Source organism: Cheilinus undulatus, linkage group 16, assembly GCF_018320785.1.
Source record: "Cheilinus undulatus linkage group 16, ASM1832078v1, whole genome shotgun sequence".
NCBI lineage: Eukaryota > Metazoa > Chordata > Actinopteri > Labriformes > Labridae > Cheilinus > Cheilinus undulatus.
This window is the reverse complement of record NC_054880.1, coordinates 16,239,971-16,263,077: the sequence shown is the minus strand read 5'-3', so window position 1 is coordinate 16,263,077 and position 23,107 is coordinate 16,239,971. Positions and strand designations below refer to the sequence as shown.

At 39.3% G+C, this 23,107-nt stretch overlaps 1 protein-coding gene across 3 annotated transcripts in view; it reads right to left on the bottom strand.

Moving 5' to 3' along the window:
• The window catches only part of samd12 (sterile alpha motif domain containing 12), a 173,059-nt gene extending 150,245 nt beyond the window's left edge, over positions 1 to 22,814 (bottom strand). For 2 of the 3 annotated variants that reach the window (XM_041809435.1, XM_041809436.1), the window contains exon 1: positions 21,942 to 22,065. In XM_041809435.1, coding sequence (XP_041665369.1) covers positions 21,942 to 22,002 — 61 coding nt within the window. In that variant the 5' untranslated portion in view covers positions 22,003 to 22,065. Of the gene's footprint in view, positions 1 to 21,941; positions 22,066 to 22,670 lie in introns of those variants that run through there. The other variant, XM_041809437.1, reaches the window with a different exon arrangement.
• Positions 22,815 to 23,107: the final 293 nt, after the last annotated feature.

The following is a 23,107-nucleotide window of genomic DNA, read 5'->3' as shown; positions in this document are numbered from 1 at the left end:
CTTACATTGTCTTTTATTACTGCATTATTGTTCTCCATTTAAAAACTACAGTGGCTATTAACAGTCTTCTTGTAATGGCTATTATATAACATTCAAAAAGCAAAGAGTTAATGGTGCTCCTCAATGGGAGCTGAGCAACAGTTACAGTATGGTTTAAGTAGAGCTATACGAGTAGAATAAGTTAGCGAGAAAGGCTGTGTAAAGTAAATGAAATAAAACCTTTTTTTAAGAAATCAAAGCAGCTTTTTTGGTCCACTCAGAGCTGATCTGAAGTGTCAGACATAGTGTGTTGCTGCTTCCAGAGGAATGAGAGCACATGGTTATGTAAGCTAAGCAGGTATTCTACTTCAAGCCACTCACACTTTGGGTGTTTTTGTTTCAAACGCTGCAGAAAGTAGGGCATCAGCCTGCTACCCCATAGGATTCATGAGTCATTAATAGATGTGATGTTCAAGGCTTTTCCTGGAGCATTAAAATGAATGAGGTGGCTCTGCACAGGTGATCTCAGGTAACGTTCATTAAACAAAGCATTCAGTGGGTCAGCTTTATTTTCTCTGGATTTCTAAGTAAAATATGAGTGCATTTGCTGCTACTAAATGATGCATTATGGGACTAAAAGTTCAAATAGTTCAAATTTAGATAGAAATAGCTGATCTTGGCCTAATATTTGATGTTATTTAAGACTTATATTTATGGCATACGTTGATTTACTTGGCATGTCCATGTACACACGTTATAATCCTTACATAAACATATAAATAAAAACAGAATGCACCACATTTAAAGATTGTCTTAATTTCTTACAAACTTGAAAATACACAATACCAAAAAACAGCATTTAAAAGACTCAAAAATGTATTACAATTCAAGCTCTTGTTTTCATGTGTCTGTAGTGAGCTCAGTTGGCTGGTGCAACAAGGGTTAAATTCAACATTGTTGCATAAGTATAGCCTGGTGATATTCATGTAACGGTTCATTACTAATAAGACGTGACATCTGTGTAAATTCCAGTTAAGGTCTCTTTAAGGCTTACTAGCAACAGTGCTTTCATTGCATATAGTAAAATCTCACTGGCCTGACCTGACAGAGAAAAGACACCTTTATAATATAATATATTAAGTCATATTAAACAACGGGGACTTTTTTTCTTTACATAACCAGTGTTGTAGTGCAGGGTAGACACAGGTAAATGTAGTATACCCATGTCTAAACCCCTCTAATACTCATAACTCAGTAGTATGCTGCCATTTTCCCCCTAGGATAACATAGACATGACCCACCTAAGAAAAGGGTAAGCCAGTAAGAGATAGTGGTTCTTCAGGATATCAAGCAATTAAAATGGAGCTGGCAGCCTTGCTTTCGATCAGCTTGTTTACCTCATTATAAATTCTTAATGGCCCTTACTACCGGAGTCAAGCAGTAGAAGCTGGAAGTCACTTTACAAATACAAAAGGCCTATAGGTGCAGTCTGAAACACAGACTGTATAGTTTTTGCTGAATTGGTCACTAAAATATGTGGGCCATAAATTAAGAGGGTACCGACTCAGTTTAAAATTCCTCAAGGCTGGAGGTGTTTTGTACTAATTTCCCTTCCAGATACCGATTCAGCAATCTTAACATGAGCATTAGTATCAGTTGAATGCCAATATTAATTATTGATTAATTCTTAATCTGCTAGCAATACTACAGACCTCACACAGGTGTGACAAAACCACTTTTGCCAAATGGCCCGGCTCAGAACATTCAAAAGGGGTCTTGCTGAAGACAGTAGCTGTCAGATGCCCCCTCGCACAGACTTACTCACAGAAATACATGCTAAAACTTTCATAATAAGATTGGATTAAACTTTCAGTTAGGTTAGGTTGAGCATTAGGAGACCTAAAGTTAAAAACCTGAACCACCAAACCCATAACAAACCTTTTAATAAGCCGAGTAAGTTCTGCTTACAGGAAAAGGCTTGTCCTCTCTTTAAAGCAGCAAATGTAGCATACATAGCTGTGTTAGTTGTGTAAGCTACATAGATAACAGAGTTACGTAGCTAATGTATCTAAAGCTAAAGCTTTCAAAGGTCATGGATGGGTATATCACAGGTGCGTTGATTTATTTATTTTTTATTTTTTAACATAAAGCATATTTTTGAGTGTTCTTTTTCAATACAGCTCTAAATTCTTTCTTGGAAAACACTGCTCATACTTGGCTAGCTTAATATCGCTACACCATATTATCCTGAAGTAGTTTAAAATCGTTATTCTGTTCTCCTATGCTAATTAAGAAAGGATGTCATAAAAATACATGTAAAACATCACAAAAACATGTGTTGCTAGCATGTTGCTAGCTTTGCCAAAGTGTGGTCTGCTTGTCTGAAAATGATTTGAAATCATCAACCTGAACATTTTTGTTCTACTTTGCTCTAAAATAGCTCGTCGCACCCAACAAACAGCTCTGAATTGAATTTTGGGGAAAAAAATAACTTGTTGCAAGCATTGTTCTAGCTTCTCCTAATGCTAACTCTAAGCTAGCAATACCTTACTGCTGTTTGCTAACATCCCAAAATCTTATAGCTGAGTCTTGTTCTTCTCTGTTACCCCATCTGTGATAGCTAGAAGCAAAGTTTGCTACGTAGTTTACTGTTTTTAAGAGGAAGTTCTTTTTTCTGGTGCTAATAAATTGTGCTAGCCTGCTAGATTAGTGCACTGAAGCTATAACTACTATTGATACGGCATTATAGCTCATCTTGGAGGCATACTCACACATAAATCCCTATTAGATAAACAATACTTTTATCATTGTGGTATATATTACACTTTAACACACATGAGGTTATCCTATAGGTCTTCAACTGATACAAGAAGGGTTGACTGATTTGTAGACTATCAAAGTAAAGTCATGAAACAAGTTATCGAGTGAGAAAAACTCTCTATAGGGCTCTTAATCCACCCTGACATCCTATCAGAAGTTAACAGAGCTAAAACTTCACAGCCTGCCCTCTCCAACCCTGGGGCTAGATCAGCTGTGATTGGTTGGTCTGGAGTCAAGCAGGCACAGATGGGCTCAGCTTTGAACATTTCTCAGCTGTGGAAAGCAAGAAAGGCTTAAAGATGGAGCGAGGGAGGATGAAAAGGGAAAAGTTGTAGGAAAGATGGAAAGTCAGAATGAGAAAGGAAGACAAAGTGAGTCAGAGACTGTGCCAGACTGGTTTAAAAAAAATTGTAAAATGACCCACTTTACGATACAAACACATATGAGCTAAATATAACTGCTGTTCACTTTGGCTCGGCGTGGAGCATGTTTCTCAGGCACAAAGCTGTGAACGCTCCCTACTTCAAAGGCAGACAGTACAAAGGGACGACCAAAATAGACTGTCACTTAATTTAGAGCTGAGTAACTGCTATAAATATTTGATAAGAGGTGCAAACTTCCTCAATTTGGAGACCACAGAAGGAGCTATCACATGTGAAGTGAAATATCTAGGATTTCTCTGGATCTCAGAAGTAAAATGGTTTGTTATTTCTCTTACAAATGTGCTCCAAAGATTGTATGACTGACTTTAACTGCATAAACTCATTACACAAGGAACTTTTCGAATAATTCAGCATGGGTACATCCTGTTTGTTCAACATCAAACTGCACAACACCATACCAAAAATACGGAATAAACCAAATCTTAAAACAAATATAGATGCATATTACAAATTGCAATGAAGTCTTCTCTCCCTGAGTCACAGACGATAATGTCCGGGAGTTTTTATTCTGTCTAGATTTATCTGCTTGTGCCCTTTTCCCTGCCAGGTCGTCCATTACTTCCCTGCATTAGCAGCCCTGCTGTCTTGTACCTGACTGCCTGACTTGTCTTGACCTTTTGTTTGTCTCCGTGGACTTTCTGCCAGCCTGTCTTGCCCTTTTTGTTCTGCCCCTGCACTGCTGACAACCTGTATGTAATTGTTTTGCCCACTGACACAGTAAACTCTACTTTTTAGTGCACCTTTGGCCGCTGAGTCATGCCTTTCTGTTTTCACTCAGTAACTCAATGGGCCATATTTTGACGGCCTAAAGCACACAGTCTAAAGTCATTAAGGGCATCTGTCTCCACATAATGCTATCTAGACTGCACACAATCCAGGGACAAAAATGGGGCGCAGGGCACAATGAGGATGGATTATTTGCCTTATTGTTTTAAAAGTAACAACACTCAAACCAGTAAGAGTGCCTTCCCCTTAAGAATGGTGAGTGGCCACCTGGCTGGCATATTAGTAGTGACATGGCAGATTTTTGTTTATATTCTAAAATAGACCACACTCCAGTGGGCTCACTTAATTTCTCTTCTTGCACTGTGCCACTGAAAACACACAAAACTCACACAAAGTACTGTGAAATATGCTGTCTGAGGATTATTTTTTTGCTGAAGCATTCCTACAACAGCAGAAACAATAAAAAAGACACAATGATCACTGCCGCATTACACTCAAAAGCACAACCCTTAATTTCAGCAGGATCAGACAGGACAGGAGTTACAGTGCCTGAAAAAAGTATTCATCCCCTTGGATATTAAACAATATTGGATAATTGGATAACAAAAGCAAAAACCCTCTTAAATGCCAAAGAAAACAGATTTCTACAAAGTGATGCCAATTAACAACGGAGGTCTAGTCAAGTGGTGCTAGTAGTCTCATAATTAATGAAAACAGGGATCACCAGAGTGCACTGAATGTGTCTTAAGTGACTGTAGTATAAAGACACCTGTGTCTGGAAGGTCCAGACACTAGTTAATCAGTATTACTCTCTACCATTACACCATGAAGACAAAAAAACAACCCAGACAAAATGGTATTGAGAAGTATAAGCCAGGGGATTCATACAAAAAATTTTCGAGGCGCTGAACATCCCCTGGAGTTCAGCTAAATCAATCATCAAGAAATGGAAGGAATATGGCACCTGTGTAGATCTGTCTTGATCAGGCCGTTCTCTCAAACCTGAGACAAAGTAGGAAATATTCAACAAGCAAAGAGGTTGGGACACATATTCCCTTGCTACTGGTGTGTAACTGGCCCATCTGGTATTCACTACTGATACAATGTTACTGGCGATATGTCTATTTAGAAGTTGCATTGATGTAAAGGCTAAAACTGTCTTAACAGCATTGACCAGTGCTGTTCCATCTGCCAATCCTTTCTGCACCATGTCTTGCCCCCTGTGACCCTCCTCCCTCTCATCTGACAGATGTCTCCCCCCTGTTAGGTGCAAGTGTGAACAGGCAAGTCAGGAAGATTTCAGGGCTGCCTATCCTGATGTTTTCTAGCAAATATCAGGAGTGCATGGCCTTTGACTGTTATTAAAGTACCTTTTCAAGCAATCCCAGTCCACCATACAGCTGTTTTTTGAAAAGAAATCAGTGCTGCACTTTTTACTTTACATGCCAATTTCCTCAGATACTTTTAAAGTAACACTACAAGAAAATGGCTTTCCTGAAAGGCATTATCCAACGACTGCAGAAACCGAAAAACAGCCAACGCAAACATTTTCTCATGGCATCACTATATATAAAGTCCATAGGTGCAATTATTGTCTAAAAATAGATCTTGCTTGTTTTCCAACTCAAAAGATGCCAAAAAAATCTCTGCTTCACTGTGCGATATAATGACCATCTCCACCTGACACAGACTGCCTCCATCTGTGCCCACTCAGTGACACATGAACTGCCTCAGATCCGCAGCTTCAATCAGTCAGCAGAACGGAGCCCAGAGATTTCCACGGTCATCAGGGAGTGGGAGCTGACAAGCCGCCAAGTCTCTGTACACAACAGGGTGCCAAATGCTGCAGAATATTCACAAAAAGCACAAAGGTCGTCATTAGCGAGAAAGAGAGCTGCACAAAAGGCTGGAAGTGGCATGCAACGGTGAAACGGTCGATAAATGTTGGGAACATTCGGCTGTATTTATCTCTTCCCCTGAGTTTAATCTGCCTGATATTCAGAGTTTTTAGGAAGGTCGATAAAGCAACTGTGAACAGTAGATTTTGTTCTGCCCTGTTTGATGACACACACAAGGACCCTGTCAACAGAGGTAGAGTTACAGTGCATTAAAAAGTCCTGAGTAAAGGTCAGGTGCTACAGGGAATCTGCATAAAACAAAGACAGCCTAAATCTGCACTCCTCTCACCATAAAGCCTCCATTCAAATGCATATTCATTGGATCTAATCTACATCCTTTCACTTTTTCATCACTCGGCTTACTGTTCGAGTGGATTAAGAGACTCTGCATTAGCATCCTGGGGCTACAGGTGACACTTTCCAACAGTATGAGCAGGTGTGAAATGAATATGGAAATAACTACAATTCCCAGTATCTTCTCCACTGGGCTGTGCTCAATCTTCTAGGCTGTGGTTATATAAGATATGATTGAAATCTTGCACAAGTAGATCTAATAAATCATACAGGACAATGAACTTGTAATAATTAGCCTCAAACCTACTTTGACTGACCTTTCAGTCAGTATTAGCACAACTACAGTCCTCCACTGAAGATGAAGGAATAGTTCAGGGCATTTTGAAAATCTGAATTTTGCTCCTCTTTGAGGGTTAGATGTGAAGAAAGACACCATAATTAACCAAGTTTGCTAAATATGAAGCTATAGATCACAGCTAGTTAGCTGACAGACTACAGAGCACCACTGATGAATAAGGAACAGTTTGACAAAGGCGACTAATTTGAATATACACTGTCTTGTGGTGTTTGTTATGAAGAAAGTCAGCACTCTTACGTTAGCATGCTAACTCTGAGGCTATAGACAGCGGCCAGTTAGCTCAGCATGGCTAAAAGACAAGAAACTAGAAAATAGCAGGCTCACAAGAGGCAGAGTTCCTCAAGCAGGAAATTAAATGGTCAGGAAATCAAGCCAAAAAGGTGACAACAGTCTCTAGTATGTTTGCTATGCTAAGCTAACTAGCTTTTAGCGGTAGCTTCATATTAAACTCAGTGACTTGTGTCCTGGTCAGACCAAGCCTGGAATCAGGTTTTGCAGCCTGAAAGGGGCCAGTTCAACTTCTGTGCACTGCCAAGATGCTGTTGAGCAAGGCATCCAACTGAAATTATACCAGACAATGTTGCCATTACAATACAATGTGGTATCATGAGTCTACTTGCTTGTTTAGAAAAATGTAGAGAATAATGATAGAATTTTGTTTTTCTCAACTCAAAACATAAAAATATTGCGTAAGGATGCACAATATTAGAATTTTCAGGTGATATCTGACATGCCAATATTAACAAAACTATTCAGCTGATACTAATATCAAAACTGATATTTAAATGTAGTTCAATCAGTCTTTGGTTATGAATTGGTGCTATACAAACAAAGTTATCTCAAGTCACTTAAACTCTGTATTGTGGCCTATTAGACCAGCTTTAGTATTATAATAAAGACTATACCCTATTATAATAAGGACAAGTGCTTATTTCTTATTGATAAATATAGCAGTGAATTGGTATTGCTCTTGGATTCAATGAAAGTGTTCTAGTAATTATTATAGAAGTAAGAATGGTTTTAAAAGAAGAAGAAATGATCACTCTACCACTAGCGTTAAGAAGAACAGTGGCGGTGAAGAGAGAGATGTACAACATATAAAAAAGTTGACAATATTAATGCATTTAAAGCCTTTTTAAAATTCACTTTAAGATATGAGATAATTACAGTTATAATAATAATAATAAAATAATAATAGTGATATGATAATAGCAATAGTTTAGACCTACAACCCGAAATTTGATCTTTCAGGATAAACAAATCAACAAATTCAAGTCCTTACAACACACTTTAAAATGTGAGGAATGATGATAAATAAAGAAAAAAGGACTTTCTGAGGGCACTTTAAAAATATCTGCAGCCTTTATGAGACTGTTATTGCAGATGCTGACATCGGGATTCAACACCCTCCTTGTACAGTTCCTCACCCTGACATCCCTTCATAAGCGCTTGAACCATTCCATGTTTTCAAGGGATTAAAAACAAAGATATTTTCTTTTTCTTCAAGAAAAATGATCAAACTTAGTCTTCATAGTAAAGAACTTAATCATCAAGTATCCTTGATGATCAATGTCATTAATTTTTCTGTATACCAAGGATGACGTTTTTAAATGGCTGCAACAATAGACTGTTTAAAACATGGATGCTCTCTGTAGTGTGATGCAACCCACTGGTTTCTGTAGCTCAGTTTTGAAGCCAAACAATGATGGTTGCCATATTGGAAATTCGGACTAAAATGCAATGAAACCAAAAAAGATACTGGCTAAGAGTCTGAGCTGAGGTTGCCTTTGGCCAAACAGCTGCATCATCCACCTGTCTGTCAGGTATATAACCTGCCTGAGATCCAGAAGGATTTTGCCAGCTGCTGTGTCTCTGACCAGCTTGCTGGCTTACTTCCCCTTGCTGAGCTTGGAGCTTCTCATCTTGGAAAACAACCAGGCATATTTTCAATTCACAACAAATGTTGTGAAACTGTAAATATCAACAATCCCTGTGGAAGCACGATCTTTTTTCAAGGCTGAATCATGTTGTAAATGATAAAAAGTGAATATCTAATTACTGGATCATCTCTCTTATTTTCACTTCACAAACCTTTCTATCATGTAATATTTAAATTCACACAAATTCTGATACATAATAAATCAAATCCCATTCATTTTCATCACATTAATTTTCATCATCATTTTTTGGTACGCTCACCCTTGAGACCCCTTTTCTCCAATGATAAATGAAATGTTTTTGCTGTTAATGATAAATGATGAATGACAAACAATTAAAATGTTCAATTTGCCACTATTAACATCAATTTCAACCTAAGATTAATCATATCAATTCAGAATTTATCACTTCCTTTTACAATTCATGTGAGTTTACCACATATATCTTTATGATTTGAAATATTTTTTGTGATTTATTTTTGGGCTTCTGTGACTTTTTGGATAGAGGAGGACAGTGGATAGAGCTGGAAACAGGGCAAGAGCGGGGAGAGACATGCAGGAAAGGGCCACAGGCGTTATCATTTCATATTTTTTACTTTCACCCCTCATAAAATGTAAAATAAGCCAATCCACTCCTTTCTTTGTGGGCTGTATATGTGTGAAAACTCAAAGTCAATGGTCTGTTTAGAATCTGTGCCCCTCTGAGCTCCTTTTCATTTAAAGAGACACATCTTAACTCACAGTTCTGAGAAATGTTGTTACAGAGTTTTTACTCCGGGCCAAAAGCCTCCTCTGATGCTTGATCCATATCACATTTGGACCAAAGCACGCCACATTTCATTTAGATCATTAGGGACTGTTTGAAAACGGGGCTATGATATGTCACCTTTAATGTATGTTTTAAGTGGGAATATGTGAGTCCATTCTAATTTATACTGGCTTCACTCAGTGGAAATCAAACAGAGCTGTCTGATAAGGTTTCTGTCAGGTTTGTGCACCAGAGCAGCAGAAACTCACAGGCTCTATCTTTTAATCTGACTCTTTTCTGTCTGTCGGACAGTTGGACACGATGATGCAAGCTTAAGACAGATTCAATAGATGCAAGTCAAAGAAAGACTCGATAGAATTGTAATGAATAACCTCCTGACATTCACTGTAAAGATTTCTGTCAGATACAAGTAGAAACTCCCCGAGTCCTTTGACCAAAGCCGGCTGTACTGGCTGCTGACATTTCCGTGCCTGGTTCTTCTTTTTCCATTTTCAATTTCTATTTTTATTTTCTGCTTGGCTCTCATTCTATATTCCAGGCGGCAGCACTTTAGAAAGGAACATCAAAGACAGCTATAGGTCCACCCTAGGGACGATTACACAACACCACTCTCCTTTGACATTTGCTCCATCATCTGCCATCGTAATCCCACATCCTGCTGAGTGAGGCTAGAGAAGAAGGTGCTCCTTCATATTACCAGCTCCTGATTATCTTGACAAAATATGTAATCCTGTTCCACCTCCTCACACAAACAGGCTTATTCTACTAATTCTATTCCTGGGTTAGATCCCGGGGATGGATCTGAATGGAGTTTTCTGAACGGGTGAGCAGGCAGGACGAGCAGGGCAGGACACATCAAGGAGGCTTGACGCACAGAGGGAAGGAAGGAGGAGGAGTGAAGTGAACAACCTCTGCCATGGGGGTAAACACTGCTGTGGTTGGACATGGGGTCCAGTTCTTGGCAACGTTCTGTCACATATTTATGTGTACTTGTACAAAATCTAGCTCTTTACTATCCTGGGGTCCTGTACCCTTAAATAGCTGGCCTAATATGACAGAAAAATGGCACAAGAACTCATTCAGACTGACAATAACACTGCAAGATGATGACCCCGTAGTTTAGACTCCATATTACCACAGCTGTCCTGTCTGATTCCCAGGGGATCTGTGCTGCAGATCTTTGTTATTTGTGTTTGAGAGTGTGGTTATCTGCCAACCCAACTCTGTTTACTCCAAAACAAAACATCCAGACAGATTTTAGATATCAAGTCCTACTTTTTCCAGACTTGCCCTTTCACATGAGGACACCAAATTGGGGGATTGTCCACATGGGACAAATTTCCAGTAGTGAAAATATAGGGCTTAAGGTGAAGAGTGTGCAGAAGAATGACAACAATCGTCTAATATCACTACATAGAAGCACCTTGTGTGCCAGTGTGCTTGTTCACTGTATATAAATCTTTTTCTCTTAGGTGTATGGGCCATTTCGGGTTTTGTCTGGTGTTTTCCATTACTGAGTGACCGTGTCAACTGGTCATTTTCAGATGAATGCAACAACTTAAACGTTATAATACTCAAGGAATCTTCAAGTATGTCTCTATTCTCTTATACTATGTTTTAAATGACAAGCTACAGTAAAAAAGAGGCCTTAGCAAGGACACCAAAATTTTCAACGTTTGTTCTAACCTGAGTTTCTGTCAGTATTTGCTTGTCTTTAGCTGGTTTCACAGGCAGAACTCTGACTAAAAAAATATCAACAGACAAAATATCCGGCAAGAAAATATGCCAATTGCCAAACAAGTAAAAAGTGAATAATTACATATTATTTATTGTGTTACCTTGAAGATATGTTGCAAGAATCCTTTAATATAAACTCAAATTAATATAAACTCAAAGCTCACCTCCAGAGGAGTTTAGAGCTACCACAAAGTATGTATGAAAATTTGGCCAGGACACTCTTGAAAATGAGATCTGTAATCTCAGTGAGGTTAAATAAAGGTTATATAGTGAGCAGTAGCGTTGTAGTGCTCAAGAATGGTCTTGGTCTTGAGGCTGGTCTCAGGATCACATTTTCAATGTCTTGGTCTTGTCTCAGACTCAAGAACATTTTTACTCAATCTTGTCTCGGACTGGCTGGACTCTGGATTTTCCATCAAGACTGGTCGCAACCAGCACTGATCTGCTATTCTTCAACTTCATTGATGTGAAAATAAGGAGAAGCAATTGCTAAAACAATAAATGGCTACACCTGCAAAAACTCTGATATCAGTCCATCTTATTTCTAATCGGAAATATAACAAACAATATATTGCCATTTCGTTTTGGAAAAAGTTTTTCTTAAAGACGGAATCCTTTCAGGAAATATCCGCGTAAACACGGAACCACTGAAATGACTGAAAATGCTGTCGTGCATATGCCAAGCCTGTACATGGCGCTGCAGCGTTGCCACAGAAATGCACCAAAGGAGAAGAAGATGATCTCAGAAAACTGACACAAACTTTCTTCTAGTTGCCCTTCTGGTTGTTCTCCGCGTTGGATTTAAGAACATATGGTGTATGCGTTTCGCGATGGTGGTAAAGGAGCATCAGATTTTGCTGTAAAAGCCATAATAAGCTCAGTAGCTTCTGCAGCACAAACACAACCCTGTAGTCCACCATTATTGTTTTGGCCGGACCCGCGCAGGCGCCTTAAGAGAGCTACGCTGTGTGATGTAGTCGTTTCAAGAAAGATGCAGATAGCCGTCCACACGGAGACAAAACGGTAGTCATTTACGGATTTATGCACTCTGGGACCTGTTTTGAAAAAGTATTGTTTACAGTCACCCAAAACTCCGTTTCCATGTGGATGAAACGCTGATACGACAAAAAACTTTTGCGTATACACCTGAATTCGTTTCCGTGTGGACAGGGCCTTGGTCTTGGATAGTGTGGTCTTGAGTACAACACTAATCAGCAGTATGGAAGGATTTTGAGGTAGGTAATTAAGAAGCTGAAACAAAGGGAACTGCAAAAATATATATATTTCAAACTATATTTATGAACCAACTGCATGTGTGAAAGGAACAGCTTGTTACTTTCATTATCTTTGTTTACCTAATTTACATGAGGCAATTAAAAAAAATGTCTCTCTTAGTCATTTCCAGGGTCTGGTCATGTCAAGCGGGCTCTAATAACAGGGTGACAATTAGGCTCGGTTCTGGGTCAGGTCAGGTTTGGAAAGAAAAATGTGTCCCCAGTCCTGTTTTAGCGCTGACATGACTTTGTATCACAGTGTTTCTCATTTATGTGTTTTAATGCTGTTTAATGCAGATTATTGGTCACATTGCTTTCAATGCAAATGCACAGTTGTTCTAAATGGATGGAATTCTTGAGGACTGTTTGAGACAAAAAAAAAAAGTCTAGTGGCAGCTCTGGTTCTAAGTAACTATGATGATCACAGATTGATTTAGGTGAAATGCACCATTTAGGACAGCCACATTTATCTGAAACACCAAACACTTTTACTTCAGACTGGTAGACTGTTCTATAAAGAGACCTTGGATCTAAGGTATCAGACATTCTAACACCCATGGAAACTGCCTCACTGCTCTATGAACATTTTCAGCCGTGAATCACAACGTGAAATAGCATAAGACAGAATAACAAACATAAAAAACTGTGTTCTGAAAATTGCAGCCCTGTCAGCAGGCCTTTGTTGCAACAAGTGCCAATTGGCAGAAAAGATAAAAAAAAAGGGGTAAATCGAGTCTGAAGGGTTTTTAGATGCAAAATCTGAACCCAAGTTAATGTGCCTTTGAGGCAACTCTGAAAGTTATCGCAGCAGGAATAATGTGCTTCCTCCATCCTGACATTTTCAACGTAAACAGAAGAATTAGCATAATGCTACACTATTCATGCAGTAAGGTAATCTGCTTGCATTGCGTTCTCCCCCCAAGTGCTCTGACGGATGACTTTGGATTGTGCTGTGAGAGAAATTAAGCCTGACTCAAATTTCCCCATGATACTGCCTTCTGTGTCCCTGCTGTGCTGATGTGGTGTCTCTTATTGGAGTGGATGAAGCTTCTTTTCTGACTCAATACTTTAATGGGTCTGATCACAGACATACAGAGGCCCAATCAAACTGTCTTTCCAACTCTCTCTCTTACATTTATAAGAAGTTGTAAGGAGATTTGTGTCATCGAGTTTCTATTTATCCCTAACGGCCACACATGCAGACTTCAAGCTACACATAGTCAGACTTGTTCTGTGCCATAGAGAAATCTTAATTAATTAAAACTAAATACGGATGGATGATATGGCTGCTGATATTTCCAAATTCATTTTAGCGGATGCTGATGCTAAGGATATTCCCAGGCAGCTATTTCCCTGTTCAGCTGAATTCCCATTTTAAATTGTGTTCAACAGACTAGTCTAAAGTGGAGAAAATGCTTAAAAAAAAGTCAAATTAATCACAGAACAATTGTGTCTGAGGGTGTGATGTGAGCCCGGTATGCTGAATCAAGCAAGGCTAAAGTTAGCAGTTAGCTCCACCTGCCATTGTTTCTTGTTTCAGATTTATATTGTGGTTACTCATCACTTTGGTTAAGTAGTTAGACGTGAGTTCAACACTCAATAGCCTACATACAACTTAATTTTCATTTTCTTGTTCAAACCTTGCCATAGCACATAGCAATATGCTAACCGCTAAGCTTCTCATATTTACATCCTGTAAAGTGCAGGGGAAAGCTCTGACAGGGAGGCAGCCACCATTAACTGAAGCTACAGTGGTGGGAGGCTTCATTACAGTTTAATTAAAGTATTAACTGGGATTTCAGGCCCATGTTTAGAAAAAAATAATAGGTTATTAGTTTAGCCGAATCGTAAATGTTGCACTGGCTAATTTGATATACTAATTTAACCGTTTAGCTGGCTAACCATGCACATCCCTAGCTGATACTAATATACATTTTTTTCTTTATTGTTATGAACACCAGGCCTATCCTGTAAGAATTCGCTATTCTCATTGTGACTGTCTATATGTATCACAAGACAAACAGTGTTTGATCCCACCTTGAATGATGAATGTATTCTTAATAAAAAAAATGGTATCTGGTTAGGAAAAGGGATTTTGTATGACATCTATTTGTAAATTAATTTTTTCAAAGTAGCAGCTTAAGCAAGTGAGCTCCGTAGATCACAAAATCAAGTAAAAAATGATGGTGCATTCATGCAATTTGCTGATATGTCATATGTAAATATCAGCAGATATTTCAATATCCATAGATATCAACAATCAATCGTTTTAGGCTGTCATCTGCTGCTACTATGCTTATAATATTGTGCATCCCTAAAGACAGCCATGATATTGCTCAGTACGCTAACATGCATTGTAAGTCGAGCTACAGTCATAGCTTGATGAGGCTATTTAACTGTACTACTGTACTTTTCCCAGTATAAATGCAGAGCAGGAGCACTGATTTATTGACGGGATAATGACATGTCCACCTCCGCTAGAGTAGATGAAGATATTTCCCATTTCAGCTAGTTACAAAGGATTTGCTTCCTATTGACCTTGCTAACAAGCTAGCAAGCAGAAGTGGTTGGATGTTGAACGCTGAAAACACTACGAAACTGTCCAGCTTGGTACATTTTGTATACACTCTATGCTTTACTTCAGGTACAAATGATATAAACATTCCTTTAGTGCAGCGTTTCTTAAATGATGTGGCGACGCACACGGGTGCCCCTTGAGGCCAGTCTTGGTGTGCCATAGGACTTTGCAAAACGGTAAGTTATGACTACAACTATACAGCAACTTAAGTTACAGTAATATGATTTAAAGAGGCTGCTTTGTACTGATATGAATATGGTGTGCCTTGAGATTTTGATTGGAGCTCAGGTGTGCCCTGGGCAAAAACAGGTTGAAAAACCACTGTCCTAGCTTATACTGATATCTGAAGGCAGAAGACATTGCAGCTCATGCTCGATCAGGATTTAGTTGCTAGATTTCCGAATAAAAGCCTGAATGATGTGTTTGCAATGAGCCAGCTTTTTGTGCTGACTCTTTCATTTGAAGCCTGGGAGCCAGCTCTTATTTGAGAGTTTGAGTAAAATACACCCACATGTATAAAGTAGAAGTTAAACATTGGACAAATTTGGCTGATGCTTTGACGTGAAGACACCAAATGAAAAGTCAGCTGGGAATCAAAAAAGCTGAGCTGAGTCATATGAGCCATATCACTAAAAAAAAAAAAGAGTTGAAAATCCCATATATGGCATGGAAGCTGTGTTTCATGAGCAGGATGCCTGGGCCGGTATGGTTAGATTGGGGTATAAATGCAAGCAAAAATTTATCCCCCAGTACAGGTGAGTCAATCCGATTTCAAGAATTTGATTTGGTACAATTCCAGTGACACTTGCATGTTAACATGCATTTTAAAAGTTCCGATTTAGTCAGAATAAATGCCCCTTTTCCTACTGACTCATACAGAAATCTGACTCATAAAGATTTACTGTTCAACACATTTATGATGGACTGTTTTCAATGGTTTCATCTGATCTGTAGGTCTTGCATTTGAATGGAAAAGCTGATCTGTTCTGATCAAACATCGAACTGGAGCACTTTTTTCAGGCTGCATTTTAATAGGCCAGAGCAAAGTTAATATAACAACAAATCAAAAAGCTTTTTGCATAAAGGACCATTGATTCCTAAACAGATTGTTTTGTAGCATCTAAACTATAAGAGGTTATTTAGCCTTGTTCTCTACAGTAAAAATTAAACCATGTTTCAGCTTTTCTGACATCCATTCAGTTCCATATCCTCTTGCAGTCTAAATTTTCCAAACACATCTTAGTGAAAAAGCGTTCCCAAATCGAGCTCAAACGCGGCGAGGCACACTCCAAAGTGCTACTTTCTCAAAGAGCTTATTGTCTTCTCATGTGTTATAAATTCTTAAATGCTTGACCTATATTCTGTGTCTTAGAGGGGTTGGTGGAGCAGTGGAACAGAAAACAGTGACTCTGCAGGCTTTGTTGTGATTTCTCTCAAAGCTCACATGTGAAATAAAAAGTTATGGAGCTGCAGTGAGCTTTTGTCCGACCCGCGGGGACAGATCTGCTTTTACTGCGGGGAAAATAAACAAAAGCAGTTTTAATTAGATTCAGGACTTTCCAGCTTACTGTGGCAAATTTTTAAATGGTGATAATATGCATCAAGCACGGCAATTAGTGAGAATCATCTCTGTGGGGAGAGGATAGACACTGGAACAGAGGGATGATACTTGAAGTGCTTATATGATAATATAATGGAGCTGCATTAAATATTTATTTCTTAATCTATATGAAGCTTATGTTTCCTTTCAGATTTAAAAGTCAGCAAGATAACAATGAAATATTAAATCCAAACAATGTAGCTCGCCTGTCAACAGAACAATGATAAACTTTGATTGCTTAGGTTTTCAGTGCAACACTTGAAGCTCTGTCGAAAATGTGATTTAACTTGATAAAATAGTTATGTAAGTAGTTATGCAAGTCATCTCGTGACTGTTCACTGGGTGATTTGAATTACACCAATAAAACATGACATGATGAAAAAGGAAATTAAGATGGCATGATCCTATGGTTGTGGGGAGAAGTGCAGAGATCCTTCACTGAGGTATCACTACATTAACATACAAGCTCTCCATTACATTTTCTCAAATGCCTACAGTCCCTATAAAAAGTATTCACCCTCTTGTATCTGGACACTACAATTTCACTCCATTCTTCTTTGCAAAACTGCTCAAGGCTCTGTTAGGTTAAACAGTGAACAGCCCTTTTCAAGTCCAGCCTCCATTGGATTGAGGTCTGGGCTTTGACTCGGCCTCTGAAGTGGGTAACTCTGGCACAACTTCACCAACTTCCAAGGTGCATGGAGGATGAAGAGAGTCTTGAAGAGAACAGAAATCTCCAGCAACACTTGTAGTTTAATAAAGTTGTTCTCTCTTAACTACAAGTGTTGCTGGAGATTTCTGTTCCCTTTGACTCGGCCCCTTCAGAACATTCATCTTGTTGTCTTTAAACCATTTCTGTGTAGCTTTCTCTGTATGCTTCAGGTCATTGTCTTCCTGGAAAATAAATCTTCTTCTAAGCCATAGTTCTCTTGCAGACTAAATAATATTGTCCTCCAGGATTTTTTCTATATTTTGCTGCATACATTTTACCTTCTAGCTTAACAAGCCTTCCAGGGCCGGCTACCGAGAAGCATCCCCACAGCATGATGCTGCCAGCACTGTGCTTCCTTTTGGGGATAGTGTGTTTCTGGTGAAAAACACCAACTTTTTTCCACTTGACCATGGAGTCGCCCACATGCCTTTATGTGAACTCTAGTCAATATTAAATATGAGATTCCCTCAACAGTAGCTTTCCCTTTGCCACTCTAAAGCTTTGACTGGTAAAGAACCTGGGCAGCAGTTGTATGCAGAGTGGTCACAGGTGTCTTGGTGGCCTCTCTCACTAGTCTCCCTCTTGCATGTCACGGTTTGTGATGACGGCCTGATCTAGGCAGATTTACACATGTGCCATATTCCTTCCATTTCTTGATGATGGATTTAACTGAACTCAGGGGGGATGTTCAGTACCTTAGAATTTTTTTGTATCCATCCCTTTACTTATACTTTTTGATAAGCTTTTCTTTGAGTTGCTTGGCGTGTTCTTTTGTGTTCATGGTGTAATAGTAGCTAGGAATCCTGATTAACCAGTGACTGGACCTTCCAGACACAGGTGTCTTTATACTACAATCACTTGAGGCACATTCACTACACTCAGGTGATCCTCATCTCACTAACTGTGAGACTACTAGCACCAACTGGATGGACATCTGTTGAATTTCACTTTAAAGAGGGTAAATATTTATGCAGTCACTTGGCTTACATTGCAAATCTGTTTTATTATATTTCTTTGGTCAAAAAAGCCAAATAAAATTGATCATGATTGATTCATAAGACCAATCAAAGGGTTAAACATCCAAGGGAGTAAATACATTTATAGGCCCTGTATTGTATATGTGAGATGTAAACTACAAACATGATAGACACATTCAAAGTTGGTAATTCCGGGGCCAGAACTAACATAAAATTATTATAATCAATAATAACACTGGAACAGCTCAGACTAATAAGTCAGAACACACTGGTCTGAATTCTGTTTCTCCAACATTTTCCTCCTCGTACAACTTTTGGTGTATTGGTTTAATTAGTGACTGTGTTAACTGGTGACTTTCAGCCGACTGTGTTCCCCAAACAAGCAATCTCCTGACCTTAGATCCTGAAAAGGGGCCCTTCTGGTTGTTCCAAAGTCAGGGCTCCAATCAAGAGATGATGTAGTTTTAGCTGCTGGGTTCCCTCACTTTGTAATCAGTATCCATAATTTTATTTGAATCACTTTAAACAACTGACTGAGAGGCTGCAGCTGATTATTTGCCCAAATAAGCATCAAGTGTGTGGTGTCAATACAATTATTTTACTGCTCCTGATCAAGTAAGAGCCCCCCAAATCTGGAAATCCTATAAAATACCTAAATAGCCTATAAGAGTAAGCAGACAGGGAAGTGTCATCATTCTCCCCTCACTTGTTGATCTCCTGTCTGGTTCATAATGTAAAACCTAGCAGCCAAAAACCCCAATGTTTTTACGCTTAGATGCAGGCGTATAAAAGTGAAGGAAGAAGGCAATGGAAATTTAGACAGAGTGCCTGAAACTCTTATTCCAGTTTTCTAGTGAATGAACCTTATACCTTTCCATTGTTAAATCCCATCAGAGTTTTTCTTACTTTTCTCTCAGATGTGTTATCATCACAGTCTTCAGGGATAAAATGCATTAAAGTAGATTGTATTTCAGGCACAGTATCGAGCACTACCAGCTGTTTTGGCTGCTCCTGCAAAATATGATCTGACCTTGAATGTTTAGAGTTTTTTTCCCCCCCGTTTTTAAAGTTTCTCTCCTTAATCCTGGCAGACACATTAGTTATAGCAGCTTCAGTGGATGGGGATGTGACTCATAACTCATGTCTCTCAATGACACAAGTCAGTGAATCACGAGTGAGTGCACTGAGTCGTCTTATGGCTGCTCGAGCTGCTCAGCTCACAAGTTATATATTAATGCTGTGGTTTCTCAGCTGCAACAGCTAAAAGGACAGGATTTATGGCCTTCAAAATTGTATTAGAACACAGAAATTTGACCTTTTTATAACTTGAAATGTTGCACAATGTATTAAGTATATTTCTTTTTGTGCACTGACATGACCTTGATAATATCCTAATAACTCCACTCTAAAGTTTAAAACATGCTCAAGATCATCATATAATTAGACATCATGGCAGGTGATGAAATGAAAATGCCCCTAAAAAAAATCTTTTTTAGGATTAATGTAGGTATGCACTGCAATTTGGTGGCAGTTTACCCTTTTACCATGCTTTAACTCTAAACTTCTGTTAGTGCCATCAGAAATTTACCAAGTATACGCTTTTTCTTCTTCCACTGTCCAGCTCTCAAATTCAATATCTACATTTGCCACAAGTAGTTTAATCATTTTATCACATGACCAAAATGACCATATGTATTGCTGTTTGTTTAGTCCAACTCTTTATATGCAAATAGTCATTTGTAATGTGCATTTTCTTATAACCTACCTTGGATCTGTGCATATCAATGAGCATTGTTGCTGCTGTTGGGTCCTGTCTTTGTTATTACTATATCTAAGATTATCTGTTGTGCCTCACTGAAGTATTTGTCTTTATGCAGATGATACTGTTCTGTTTTGTGAAGATCTCTTTATACATGCCAAGCTGACAGATGAATTACTATAACCAGAGATACGTCCAAAAATAGAATGAAAGACCTTCATCAAATCCACTAGATGGGTAAAATAAATGCATATTTGACGGCTGAAATGCAAAAATATATATATATGAAAAATTCCCTTTTTTGAGAAAAAAAAAATGCTTATTGTTCAGGATACCCTAAGCATAATACACTGTTTTTGGACTAAACTACTCTAATGTGTTAACAATACTATGGACAGCCTTCCTTATTCTCATCATCCAAAGTGAAATCTGCAAATCAGAAAATCCTGCAGCGAGGAGGTTTTGTGCTTTGCCCATCGATGTTGTTTTATTATCACTATCATGAATCACTGATGTTGTCAACAAAGAAAAAAAAATGTACACATTTCATTTACGTCAGTTTACATCGGCCATCAGAAAGTTTTCTGTCGTATGATGATGCTTACTGCTACCAGATATGTCAGAGGGGAGCAAAAGGTTCTGTCTGCTCCGAGTCTGTTAAAATGAGATTAACTAAAAGTTAACGGACTTAGGCTTGTATAGCGCTTTTTCTAGTCATCCGACTACCCAAAGCACTTTTACACTTCTTGTCACACCTGCCCATTCAAGGGACTGGCCATCAGTATTAACTAATTCCTATCATATGCTTCCATACCTATCAACATGCCACTGATCAAGCAGTTGGAGCAAATTGGGTTTAAGTGTCTTGCCTAAGGACACATTGGCACTGAAATACCTTAACTAAAGTGTACTGAAAGGGACAATAACGCATGTGATTAATTGCACTAGTTGAGATTAACTCAGTTAATCTTGACAGCCCTAAAATAAACATGCTTTGGCTATTACATGAAAATCTTTTTTTTAATTTTTTTTATTTTAATTGTTTCGGACATAATTGCAGATGCTTCACTCTGGCAATATTATCTAAAGGGACACTTTGAAAATACTGACTCCTTTTTCATTAATTTCTTTGCAATAAAAAGGAACAAAATATGAATGATGGAGCAACCACTCATCTCTGGAACAATGTCTGCATCTGCAAGCAGCTTCAACATTCACCCTTTAAATTTACTGCTTCGCGAGAACTCTCTAGAGAGGCATGAATGAAACTATACAGGCAGATATGCTGGGAGGCTGACAGTGTTACAGCTGCAGCTGAAAGCTCAATGTATATCATTTAAGACATATTTAGAGCTGGCTTTACACCCTTACTCCTGTAGATCTGCTGACAGCAACACAAAGATGCTACAACATGAGACCAAGAGTAGGACAACTTGTACAAAATATTTCCTGAGCTCAGAAGAGCTGTTTTGTGTTAAAGTGAAGACTTCAGAGCTGCGGGGAAGCTTGCAATACTTCCAGTTTTCCTTATCTTACTTTAGTGTGATTTATAGCCTGGTGAGAGAAGAATGAGAGCTGCATTTAAAGTGGCCAAGCCTCAGCTTTTAGCCATATCCTGAGTATAAATCCTGCACTTAAATCTGAATGAGGGGAGGGATTTTTGCAAAAGAGGCGATTGCGGTTAAAAATAGACTTCTTAACATGGGAAAATATGTGAAGTCATGCTGCAGAAGAACAAAAACCTGATCTGCATGCAGCTCTTTCTGTGCTATCAATGCCAAAACATTCAAATTAGCAGGGAAACACAACATGATACCCTCCACAATAAAAGTCCACTTTTATAAATCACAGAAGATTAACAATAGGGACTAAAGAGCATGATAATGAGGATAAAGTGCCTTGTAAAAGCTGTCAGACATCAACGACCTGATCTAAGGCAGGTATGCAGGAGTGCCACAACCTCATACCAGTCATACCAGCACGCGCAAACACACAGAACTGGACTGAACTGAGGAAGCCTTTGTGAAGAGACAGCATGCATAATGTGACACCCCCTCCTTCCCCCTCTCCTTTAACATACCTCTCATTGGATTCTGGATCCACAAGATGCCTCCGATAAGGTGAGGAGACTGGCCGAGCATCCCGAGTCACCCTGCCTGCCACTGTCACGTCCTGAGGGAGCGACTTCACTGACTGTCTTATTGACAACCACGGAGAGACTTCTCAGTCCACATGTCACACCACCTGCTGCCAGAGAAGCAGCCTAAACCTGACTGGTCTTGTGAAACAGGATGCGCGCACGAACGGCGCACTGTTGCGCCACCAAACAGAAGAATCAGGTAGAGAAATGTTCCTAGTGTAAATCCCAGCACCTTTTAGTATGCCCAAGAGAAAATAAACCGCGCGATAGAACGGGGGGGGATTTTGGAAAAGAAGTCGCAGACCTGTTAACCACGCGCAGAGCTCACGTCTAAGCGCGCGCACAGTGACAACAAAAACACAGAGGCTTGCGCGCCAACACGAGTCTTTATGGTTTATGAGCATGTAAGCTACCAACACAGCGGTGCCATTTCAGTTGTCAAGTGTCACATAAGGAGATGACCAGGATAGTGGACGTAATGCGGAGAGAGCAGAGGCTGCAACATCACCCAATCACAGGCTCTCACAGCTGACCCGGCTGTGTCTGGGTTGAGCCGTGAAACACCTAACACCTCCTTACATCATGTAACTGCACGCTCTGTTACCTTTACCATGATACATGAAACGGAAATGCCTTCGCAAACAGGTTAGAGAACATGAAGCGGCTTACCTTCGACAGCCATCGTGCTACTCCGCAGATTCAGGCATCACTCGCAGAAGAGAGCAGGCGAAATGTAGGAAAAAAAAAAAGTCAACGCGCTCTTATTGTACCTTGTTTGGCGTGTTATCATCACTTTGCTGCGGGCAAGCCAGAGCGCACAGCTGCTGCCTCGCCTCAAAGGATCCTGGGAAGTGTAGGCTCAGCGCTTTCTGGAACATGAAGGAAGGCAGAGGGTTTAATTAATATAGTTCAAAGGGCGCTTTGATGAGCCCAGAGTCCCTCCGTTTTTCCTCACGTACATCCCGTTTCTTTTATGGAAAACAATTATAATGAAGCCAAAGGTCTTCATTCATGTCATTTCACTATATTTGAATTAAAACTGAAGTTTTGAACGGAACCAAAGGCCTAACTTCGCTTGCAGTAGGACAGACAGGAAACAGCCAGGG